The 12,323-nt window shown below is 38.7% G+C and overlaps 1 protein-coding gene across 6 annotated transcripts in view; it reads right to left on the reverse strand.

Annotated features, from left to right (window-relative positions):
- Positions 1–12,323, reverse strand: part of Kif1b (kinesin family member 1B) — a 152,021-nt gene that overhangs the window by 77,467 nt on the left and 62,231 nt on the right. For 4 of the 6 annotated variants that reach the window (XM_076861327.2, XM_076861325.2, XM_076861324.2 and 1 more), the window contains 3 exons: positions 11,381–11,514; positions 2,448–2,527; positions 1,130–1,205 (listed from right to left, as the gene is read on the reverse strand). In XM_076861327.2, coding sequence (XP_076717442.2) covers positions 1,130–1,205; positions 2,448–2,527; positions 11,381–11,514 — 290 coding nt within the window. Of the gene's footprint in view, positions 1–1,129; positions 1,206–2,447; positions 2,528–11,380; positions 11,593–12,323 lie in introns of all 6 variants that reach the window. The other 2 variants (XM_076861326.2, XM_076861322.2) reach the window with 1 other exon arrangement.

Genomic DNA, 12,323 nt, shown 5'->3' on the forward strand with positions numbered 1-12,323 from the left:
CCACTGACCTACAACCCCAGCACTGAATGGCCATTCTTTAGTGGTATGAAATATATGCTTTGTATATCAATGTACATGTTCCATTATTGTCACATAAACAAGTACATAAAAGAATCTTACAGTATTGGTTTTCCAGTATCAAACAGTAACTAAGTAGCAACTAATATGAAAAAACAACAACAACAAAACAGACAACTTACAAATCTAATTAGTTAAAGGTATCAAACTACTCTACAACTATGATTATGGAGTCAGGAAAGTAACTACTGAAATCTTAAGAAAATCGAAGGGGAAAAAAGAAAGAAAACAAAGAAGGGAGAAAAGGAGTCTCAAAGGATAAGGGCTGGAACTGCTTTACTCAGTATAATGGTTATAAATAATATAAATCACTGGAGCAGTATTTTTCTACACAAACCTGAACTGTTGAAATTGGTTCCAAAAAATTATAGAGCAGAGTTGATGACTTCTGTGGGGGAAACGTACATAGAAAGAGTAGCCAAACTGAAGCACAGTGTGCTGGATTACATTGGAAATTTAAAAGAAAGCAACAATGAAGACAACTATAGACTGAATTGCACAGCCAAAAGCTACAGATTTGTGGCCTCTGAGTGTTTTTTTTTTTTTTTTTTTTTTTTGTAAACAGGATAGGTATTTTGGAAACAGGGTGCCCTTGTCTTTTAATACCATACTATGAAATGAAATCAGAAATTTCTGAAATTATTCCATATAACAAGATACAAAAGAGGAGGAGTAAAGACCAGCATTGAAAGACAAAGTAACCACTCACCAATTCAGGTACTGGGGTTTGAACCCAGGGGCGCCTTACCACTGAGCCACACCCCCAACCCTGTTTATTTTTAATTTTGAGACAGGGTCTCACTAAATTGCCTAGGGCTTCACTTAGTTGCTGAGGATGGCTTTGAACTTGTGATCCTCCTGCCTCAGCCTTCCAAGCCACTGGGATTATAGGCATACATCACCATTTCTGGCCCTTTCTCTCTTTCTCTCTTTTTTTTTTTTTTTGGCAGAGTGAGGCACTGAATCCAGGGCTTTGAGCATCCTAAGCAAGTACTCTCCCACTAAGCTCCAATTCCTAACCCCCAAGCAGAATTTATACATTGTTTCCTACCTTTTTAGGTGAGAAAACCCCTAAAGTTCCTCCATCTTCTCGAATGGCAACTCCCATCTCAGCCAACAAGGCCTCTCTGGAAAAAACAAGTTCAAGTAAATTAAAGACTTATACCAAAATGTCAATTAAATCAGTCAGATAAAAACGAAAAAATAAAGTCTGATAAAGTATATAAAGCAAAATACAATTAGGCAAATCTAGAGTTGGTAATGCAAATATGGAATTATGTGCTTATCTCATCAATAATGAAAAATTATTTCTAAGACAAACAGCCCAAAGTAAATACTCCAGTATAAAAGTTCTAGTCACCCAGATAACTGTCAGCCTGTAGCTCAAGGATGGAATGCTTGCCAAGCATGCACAAGGCCCTGGGTTCAACCTCCAGTATCACAAAAAAAAAAAAAAAAAAAAAAAAAAATCCTTTGCCTCATCTGATTTTGGAGACAGACAGAAATTCATAAACTCAAAGAAACACTTACCCAGAATCTAAGGAAACGACTTGGATATATGGAATACAGTCTATAAATATGATTTTCTCAAATATTATTTATATACCCATGCCCACCTTTCATTTTGATTCAGTAATTCTAGCTTAAAATCTCTAAAACAAATAAGAAAATTCTTATTGTTTGTTACATTTACTATATCAGTACATTAGAACTTGATCCCACCTCATCTTCTTGTGAAGGGGGAAGAAAGAAACTGATATTTTTAAAGTATATATTTATTCCAATAGCGAAAGTACCATTTTGGCTTATGCTCACCACTTTACGGTAGAAAAGGGATATAGTGAAAGACAGTGGTCAGAATAGCTCTTTAGATTTGGGCCTTTGTCAAAGGTAGTCTACTCTCTGTGAAGAAATACTCTTCCTCAATTTGTTCCATTTTTATGCCACAGCAACAGGTAGTATGGTAACTATTATGCAAATGATTCCACTGAAAACCTTTAAATATGTGGACTTCTCTTTAAAGTGTATATCCGACTGGCTGCAAGTCCCAGCCAGACAGATAATTTGTCTTGTGTTTTAGGAGGGGAAGTTCTTCGGTGAACTTTTTTCCCCTCCTAGAATTAAGGATTATTCTAGGGGCACTCTACAACTGAGATACATCCCCAGCTCTTTTTGTATTTTTTATTTTGAAACAGGGTCTAAGTTGTCCATGCTTGTCTGGAACTTGCAATCCTCCTATCTCAGCCTCCTTTCAGGTGTGCACCACCATACTAGGCTGTTTTTAACTTCCATTTCATCTTTTTTTACAATAAAAGAAACCCAAATGCCCCAGAAAACTTAGAAACATTCCCAGATTTTAATCTCCTGACCTCTCCATTCTGATGGCCTCTGTTTTACGAAGCTTCTCCTCCCAGGTTTCATTCAACTCAGCAATGATCTTCTCTGATTCCTAAGAAAGGAAGTACATGGTTAAAGTGGTAGTCTTTCAATTTAATGTACCATGTTCAAGAAGGAAAGCAAAAAAAAGATTGTGCCCTTTGAGGATATGGAGCTGAATGTAAAGTGATGAGGCTTTTTTCTTTTTTAACATGTAAAGTAAGAATGCTAAAGATTAGGCTAAAGATTATATGTCAGCCTCAAACATATAAATTCTCTAAGTTTTAATTAAAATACCTGTCTCTAAGTGTGGACCTATGTACAGAAAGGTAATGCTAACATCCCAAAATACTTTTTCTGACAATCACTTCTACAAAAGAATAAAGTCTCCAAAGGTATTAATTGCTTTTGACTCACAATAATTTCATTGTAACATAATACCCTTCCCTGAAAGGAAGGATTTCTAATAACCAATATAGAAAGGCATAGTATTAAATCTCCCGTAGTCACTGAAGTGTCAATCACTTGCCAAGTACTCGTTACATCTTACAAATGTAAGAACTAAAATGTGTTTTCTGCTTTCTAACTATATCCTAAGGAGAGAGAGAAGTAATTGATAACTTACTTGATAATAATGTATAGCCCTACTATATGCCAAGCCCTGTTCTAGGCAACTAAAGAATGTCAGGGAACAAAATGCCTGCCTTCTTGAGACTTATATTCTAGTAAAGACACCAAGATAATTTTGATCAGTAAGTACACAGGGGGCTGGGGTTGTGGCTCAGCAGTAGGGTGCTTGTCTAGCATGTGCGAGGCCCTGGGTTCAATCCTCTGCACCACATAAAAAAAAAAAATGTATTGTACAAATAAAAAAAAATAAGTACACAGTATATCAAACCATAGTGTTCTGGAGTATAATAAAGCAAGGAAAAGAAAGAATGGGGAAGGGTAGGTGTGGATGCAATCTAAAGTGAGTCTATTCAGACAGGCCACTGGCTAGGTTCCACGTGAGCAGAGATAAGGGGAGGAGCAAAAGTTGCCACAAGAAGATGTGAGGAGGGACAACTGTGTGGCTACATGTCTGAGAACTGAGAATGGGTATGGTAGGAGCTAACAACAGTGTGCTAAGAACCAGAACGGAAGCAATCAGTTGTCTGTGAGAGAGGTGAACTGGGGATGAGTAATGCTCACATGGAGGAATGAAGAACAAGTAGGGACTGAGTGGGTCAAGAATGGAGGGAAAGGGGATTCAAAAAAAGGGGAAGAAACATACACAAAAGCAGGAGCAAATGTTAGTCATGGGGACAAAAATCACAAAATCAGGTGTAATGATGATGATGACAGTGGTAATGTCAGTAATAGTAGTGATTAATGAGGACAAGTCTTACAGTCCACAAAACACATCACTGTATGATTCATTTAACAGATTACTTTAAGAGGCCTCTGAGATCCCAAAACAATCATCTACATAAAAATAAACTATGAATAGTAAACACAATAAACCCTAAGGTGTCTAGAGTATGGTTTTTCTGGAACTTCTGGGTTTCCAGAATAATTCCACCATTGGAATAATTAATTCCAATTAATATCGAAACCAAAAATACACCAAAGGCAAAAGAAAGGGAACACATAAAAAAGCCACAAGGAAAGACTCAAGCAGCAGCTACAGGAATTATAGAAGTCAAGAGAAACAAACAGGACAGCATGGTTTAAAAGAAAAGAGAAAGAACAACTAGTAAAGCTAGGCAAAGAGCAAACCAGATCAAAGAAACAGCAGGGCAGCTGTGCACAGTGGTGCATGGCCGTAGTCCAGAGACTCAAAGGCTACCACCGAACAATCACAAGTTCAAAGCCAACCTGGATAATGAAGCCAGACACTGTCTCAAAATGAAAAATAAAAAGGGCTGGAGATGTAGCTTAGTGGTACCATATGCCTGGGTTTAATCTCCAATGCTATTAAGGAAAAAAAAAAGAGCTGGTTACATAGCGGGAGAAGCTAGAACAAATCTGTTGTGGGGGTTTGTAAAAAGGTGGCAAAAACTACACAAATTGGCTCTTCTTGGTCCACAGTGCACACACAGAGTGAAGTGAAGGGCTAGCACCACTACCTGAATAGCATCAGTATCCTCAAGGAGCAATGATAACTAGGCAGAGCACCTGCCACTACAAAGCTTATCGGGGAACCAAAATGCCAAGCTAGGAGGAAGGAATGAAGACAAAGCCATACAATTCCAGCACGGAGTGAGAAGTCCACGAAAGGATACTTGCCTGATCCCAAGTGGTCAAAGCTACCTATCTAAAGCACCACAGAATTTACTCCATAGCTAACGGAGTGGTGTTACGTTCCTGTACAGTACTCTAAACAGCAAGTGTAACACAAGCTGACACCACAACACACATTAATTTTAGGCTTTTAACAGAGGTAGGTAGAACCTACAAAGTGAAAACTGAAAACAATGATACAGGACGACCTAAGCAAATCACCTGACTTAATACTGAGTAAAAAGCAGCCCACAAGGGGCTGGGGTTGTGACTCAGCGGTAGAGAGCTTGTCTTGCAAGTGTGAGGCACTGGGTTTGATCCTTAGCACCGCATAAAATGAATAAATGAAATAAAGGTATTGTAGGAAAAAAACAAATGAATAAACAAAATAAAGGTATAAAAAATAAATAAATAAGGCTGCCCACAAACCACCTACATTAATTAGGGAATACAAACTGACAAATAAGGGGTTTTGTTTGTTTTTGTGGTATAAGCAATTAAATCCAGGATCATGTGCAAGCTAGGCAAAGGCTCTACCACTAAGCTACATCCCCATCCCACACTTTTTAAAATTTATTTTTGAGTTGGTCTAAGTTGCCCATCCTGGCAACTTAAGATTAACTTGATTAATTGATTAACCTAAGGTCACACTACTCACGGAGCCAGGTTGAACTGGGTTTCCTCTTACTGTTCTTTCTTTAAATAAGGCAAAATCAACAGTTTTTCAAGTACATAATCTACAAAAGAGCTCATAATAAGAGAAAGACTGAAAGATAGTCTGCTTTCAAGCCTGAACAACAAACTTAGTGTGGACAAACAAATAAACCCAGAGTAGCCAATAGTACCCTGCTGTTAGTATAAAAGGCAATTTCATCTGCAGGCAGCCAGGTATGCCGTGTATAAAGCTGCCCATAACCCACCCAAGGAGCCTAATGTGAGATGGAACAGCAATGTTGATTCACGGTTCAGAAATGAGGGCTTGAGGAAATATGCACATACTACATTTTAAAAAAACCTGCCATGCACCCCCGTTATCATAGCCACTTGGGAGGCTGACACAGGAGGACTGTAGGTTCAAAGCCAACGTCAGCAACAGTGAGGCGCTAAGCAACTCAGTGAGACCCTGTCTCTAAATAAAATACGAAAAGTAGAGCTGGGGATGTGGCTCGGTAGTTGAGTGCCCCTAAGTTCAATCCCTGGTAACCCCCGCTCCAAAAAAAAAAAAAATTCAAAGACAAATGAACATAAGGAAATTTTTTAAGCTCAAAGGAATGCTGGGCTCAGGTGGCATTAACTCTTTGCTCTCACATCATACATGTCTGCATCTGTAGTTATTTGTATAGCACTGGATAACAAATTATGTTTATACAGCTACACAATTTAATTTCTCTTGATGATTCAGTTATCAAGGCAGAGAAATACACAGGAAAAATCAGAAAAAAATTCCATGAAATGCTTAAATGAGAGTTTTGGGTTTTTGTTTGGTGGTGCTAGGGACTGAATCCAGGGCCTTGCAATGTAGGTAAGCACTCTACCACTGAGCTATATCCCCAGACCTAGGTTTTTTTGTTTTTTGTTTTTTAGAGAATTTTAATATTTATTTTTTTAGTTTTCGGTGGACACAAGATCTTTGTTTGTATGTGGTGCTAAGGATCGAACCCGGGCCACACGCATGCCAGGGGGCATGCGAGTGCGCAACCACTTGAGCCACATCCCCAGCCCCCAAGACCTAGGTTTTGATATATAAAAGGTTAAATGCTTACTACATGAAACACTCCTTAAAGGAATCACATAGCCAAAGTTTTACTGTACTGAATATGGCATGCCTTATAAGTGAGCTCTAAGTTTGGGGGCCCTCAGGCTACTTAGCCCAGCGTCTGCCCTTGCCAGCCTTTGTAGTGATTATTTATGGGCAAAGCCTAAGCAATGGAACTCACAGTACTGAATTTGATGCCAGACTATAAATACCAGCCATCACAATGCCTATAGCTGCATGTTTAAGACATTATTGAGCCCATTAATTCCAGAGATTTAGGAGGCTGAGGGAGGAGGATCAAAAGTTTGAGGTCAGTCTTAGCAAGTTGGGGAGGCTGTCTCAAAATCAAAAATATATTTTAAAAAGGGCTGGGAATGTAGCTCAGTGGCAAAGTTACCCCTGGGTTTAATCCCCAGTACTGGGAAAACAACAACAAGGGGCTGAGGATGTGGCTCATGCATGTAAGGCATGTATAAGACCCTGGGTTCCATTCCCAGGACCCACCCCCACCACACACACACACAAAGCCTATTGAACAAGAAAGCAATCAATTTAAGTCAGTTTAAGCTATGACTTAAATGAACAACAATTACATATCACTTTCTTTCTCTAGAGAGGTTTGTAGGGATCAGATATTTGCTACATATGAAAACAGGCTATTCAACAAACAGAAGCAGCACTAGCCTGTGAAAATTAGTATACTAACTGATCTTTTCTTAAGTAAAGCATAACAAGAAGCAAAAAGAAATAACCTGCTAGGAAAATGCATTCATGTTCTCTACTGCTGCTTCCATTATAATATTTTCCTCCTGCAGTGCCATACTCAGGAACACAGCTCCAAGACATTCTCGGGCATGTCCACTGTGCACTGCTATCCTGCTTCAGGGAAGCAAGATCTTAATCTGCCTGCAGCATTAAAATGCAGGTCTAGCCGAAAGAATTCTCACCACTCACAAAATAAAAGTAGAAGAAGGCACTTATGTTTCAGTGAACTACCAGGCTGCACTGTAAAGGAGCCATTTTCTCTCTAGAATAAAGCTAGGGGAAAAGGGAGATCTCATTTATGTTGTCTTAAAGGAGAATTAAACTAGAGGAATTTATTTGCTGATTAAAATAAAAGTTTTGTTTTGTTTTAATGGGAAGTAGGAAGGTCAGGAGAGAGAGCTCCCTGCACAATGACAGCATTATTCCCTAGAAACTATTTGGAAGACACTGGGTAACCTAATTCCAGTTAATGTCTTGACTCCTAACATCTGACATTATTTTCAGTTGGTTCCACTTGGCAGTTAAGGAGAAATTTCTCTTTTGTACCAAGGCAAATGTCAAATAGGGTAATCTCATTTGTGCACTAAGCCTTTTTTTTTTTTTTATTGGTTGTTCAAAACATTACAAAGCTCTTAACATATCATATTTCATACATTTGATTCAAGTGGGTTATAAACTCCCATTTTTACCCGGTATACAGATTGCAGAATCACATCAGTTACACATCCACGTTTTTACATATTGCCATACTAGTGACTGTTGTATTCTGCTATCTTTCCTATCCTCTACTATCCCCCCTCCCCTCCCCTCCCATCTTCTCTCTCTACCCCATCTACTGTAATTCATTTCTCTCCCTTGATTTTTTTCCCTTTCCCCTCACATCCTCTTATATATGTAATTTTGTAAAACAATGAGGATCTCCTTCCATTTCCATGCAATTTTCCCTTATCTCTCCCTTTCCCTCCCACCTCTCGTCCCTGTTTAATGTTAATCTTTTTCTCATGCTCTTCCTCCCTGCTCTGTTTTTCATTGCTTTCCTTAAATCAAAGAAGACATTTGGCATTTGTTTTTTAGGGATTGGCTAGCTTCACTTAGCATAATCTGCTCTGATGCCATCCATTTCCCTGCAAATTCCATGATTTTGTCATTTTTTAGTGCTGAGTAATACTCCATTGTGTATAAATGCCACATTTTTTTTATCCATTCATCTATTGAAGGGCATCTAGGTTGGTTCCACAGTCTAGCTATTGTGAATTGTGCTGCTATGAACATCGATATAGCAGTATTCCTATATTACGCTCTTTTAAGGTCTTCAGGGAATAGTCCGAGAAGGGCAATAGCTGGGTCAAATGGTGGTTCCATTCCCAGGTTTTCCAGGAATCTTCATACTGCCTTCCAAATTGGCTGCACCAATTTGCAGTCCCACCAGCAATTGTGCACTAAGCCTTTAATAAACAAATAGTAAGATTCAAAATCCCCAAAGAAACCTACCACTTCATATTCAATATTCAGTAAGTGGGAGGTCTCATTTCTTCTTCCCACAGAGCCTCCTATTTCCCATCATGCTCCAAACAGAGCCTGAAACAGTCCCTGATGCTTATTTGTGAGAAAACTCATGAATGAAGATGCCTTCTGCATAGGGCTTCACCTAGGTCCTCAGTAAAACTTCAAAGTCAATTTTATCAACAGCAGAAGTCACCCTGCAGCCTATAACCTTGAATGGAAAGACTTTTCACTCACTGGTCAGTTGCCAGGCATTTCAGAACTTCACACACTTTCTGAGGAAGAAACAAAATCATTTTCTCACCGCCCCCCCGGCCCCCCGCCCCCCACAAGATTTAAATGTAAGTATTTTTAAAGTTAGAGTACAAGGGACGATACAGTCATTTAACATGTACTGAGATTCTTAATCATGAACAGTAATCAGTAGAATGCACAATTAGATCAAGGTCTAGTGGAATGAGCTTTGAAGTTTCATTTCTGCTTTTCAACAAGTGAGGACAGTAAGTAAAAGGCAACAGCGCAACTGTTAATTAAGAAAGCCTGGCTCAGTGGCACATACCTGATATCCCAGCGGCTCAAGAGTCTGAGGCAGGAGGATCAGAAGTTCAAAACCAGCCTCAGCAACTTAGTGAGGCCTTAAGCAACTCAGCGAGACCCTATCTCTAAATAAAATATTTTATTTAAAGGGGGCTGGGAATGTGACTCAGTGGTTAATCCCTGGTACCAAAAAAATAAATAAACTTAAAAAAAATAAATACACACTGAACATTTCTATATAATAAGCTGCATAATTAGCACATATCCACACAAAACACATTGGATATGGACTTTAAATGTTATATTTACTCACTTTTTAAAAAAACTTTTTTAAGTATAGATGGACACATTACTTTTATTTTATTTACTTATTTTTATGTGGTGCTAAGGATCGAACCCAGTACCTCACATGTGCTAGGCAAGCGCTCTACTACTGAGCCACGACCCCAGCCCCTTTATTCACTTTTCGAAGTGAGTAAAATACCAAGGGAAAAGGTGGAATGAACAAGAAGGAAAAAGCTAAAACCCATTTTTCATATAAAATTTTTTCAGCCTCACCTAAAATCAAAATGAAATATCTGACATCTTAAATTATTAAGTTTAATTCACTTGTAGTGGTGAAGAGCCTTTTAATCACCAGTCCAAATGTCATTGTTCAACTGTCCCTGAATGAGCAGCAGTCCTGGGAACACTGAGCAAAGATGAAGAGTACCAATACTGGCTGCATGGCTCCAATCTGCCAGATGAAAGACCACTCTTGAAGATATGGATCAAATTATCTTCCCGGAGGTACCAAGTTTGGAAGCAAAAAAAGTTTTATGTCTTGATGTCATCTGATGGATGGCAGAATTCCTGGTAACCTGCATCAGCACCATGGGTAACAACTGTCTGCTCTCATCGTAGTCATTGAAGGGAAAGGAAGAATCTCTGAGTGGTAGGCTTTGACATTCGTGGAGAGAGACATGACACAAAGCTGGGTGCCATGGGCAAGTAACCTACATACAGAGCATCATGGCCCTGAGTCCATATGCACCAGCACAGGAAGAAAGGCCTTCCTCTATGGTAACCAGAGGGTGTCAAGCTTTCTGAGAGCTGTCAGAAGACACAATTTCATGGCATCTGTTATGGCTTAGATGTGTCCCCCATAAGAAAGCTTAGAGATAAAATGACTGGGTTATGAGAGCCTTAACCAAATTAGTGCATTAATCCACTTGAATGGATTAAATGGGTAGGAGCTGTGGGCGGGTAGAGTGAGACTGAGAAGGCAGGTCACTGGGGACATGCCTTTGGGGCACCCTCCTGATTGCTTTCTTCCACAAGCTCTTATGCCTTGATTTTTTTTTTTTTTTTTTTTTTGGTATCAGGGATTGAACCCAGGGTCCCTTAACATATAACCAGCCCTTTTAATTTTGAAACAGGTCTTACTGAGTTGCTTAGAGCCTCCCTACGTTGCTAAGGCTGACTTCAAACCTCCTGCTTCAGCTTCCCAAGCCACTGGGATTACAGGTGGGTACAATCAAGCCCTATGATGCCATAATATTTTGCCTCATCTCGGGCCCAGAACAATGAAGCTTAACTGTCTATGCACTGAAAACTATGAAACCACGACACACACAAAAAAATTTTAACTCCTCTAAAATTGTTCTTGTTGGGTATTTTGATCATGGGGTAAAAAAGCTAACTAAACAGAATATGAATAAACCTAGTACAGCTACATGAATGTCCAACTCTCCTTAATTTCATACTAAATTTACTAATAGAATAATGGCTCTACACAGAATCCCCTCATCAAATGAAACCAAATATTTCCAGCTATCTCACTTAAAACTAATTTATAACTAACAATTTCATTGTGACTTATAAACTATCTCAAAGTTAATGTACATATCTACTTATCAGTTAGTTCAGCTTTGTCTGGCCAGGTCAGACTCAAACATTTTGGTGAAAAGAGATTAACAGAAAATACAAAATTCTGTTTTCAGGATACCTCTAAGAATTAAAAGTTCTTCATGTGCTAAGCTAAAAATCTCAGTGAGTTTCAGTTCTAGTTCTGCCTTGGGGAGCTACACAGATGGCCTTTCACTAGTCTGAGTGTTTACGTACCTTTAGACGTTCAATGGCTTCCTCTCCTCCAGGTGTAGACATGATCCTCTCCTGAATGCTGGTCACAGATGTTAAGCCCACCTGACTACTGAGTGAGCAGGAAGATGGAGATGACGTAAGGGAGCCCATGGATGCTGTGGAAAAATTGCCAGGGCGTTGATTCTCAGAGGCTAGCAAGTACCTATGCTTATTGTTCTGAAAATCTTTCAGATCTGGGAGATAAAAAGAAGGAAAGACAGAAAAAGAAAAGAGGGAAAGAAACAGAAGGAAAAAAAAGATAGGAAGGAACACCAGTGTAAGAAAGGATAGCATTACAGCGCAAGACAAAGACATGTTTTAATACAAAGACAAGTTACAATCGTTCTAGATGGCAGTTCTAAAACATGGCTCTTTAATATTGGTATCCTAGAGGTTAACAATCTCTTCTGGATTTAGAAACTAAAAATCCCAAGGTGGGTTAGCATTTTATCTGGCAGGAGGTAAACAAAGCCTCAAAGGCACTCTATCAAAACAGCTAAAGAATATTTCTTGTATTCTTTCTACTGTTCCACATCTACAATGCCTTCACATTTATACTACCTTGAAATTCCATGACTTTGTAACAGTAAGGATAACAATGATCATTTATTTATCAATAATAATCCATATTAACCTGGTTAGAGTTTTGTGGAATTGTCAAAAGTTTTCCCAAAAATGTAAAGAGTTAAAAGAAAATTCTGAGCACTAAGCAGTGTATTTGTATAACATTTCAACATGCCAAAAAAAGATTTTTAAAATGTCTTAAATCAAAAAAAGAGGTAACTGTATAAATGAGAGGAATTTTAAGTCTAGCTAAGTATACAGAACTGAATGCTTGCCCCAACAGGGAAAGGCAATTAACAAATTAATAAGTTCTGTTGTAGTTTCCATATTTCTATTATGGCAAACAAAAACATAAGACTGA

Source organism: Callospermophilus lateralis, chromosome 7 (assembly GCF_048772815.1).
Source record: "Callospermophilus lateralis isolate mCalLat2 chromosome 7, mCalLat2.hap1, whole genome shotgun sequence".
Classification (NCBI taxonomy): Eukaryota; Metazoa; Chordata; class Mammalia; order Rodentia; family Sciuridae; genus Callospermophilus; species Callospermophilus lateralis.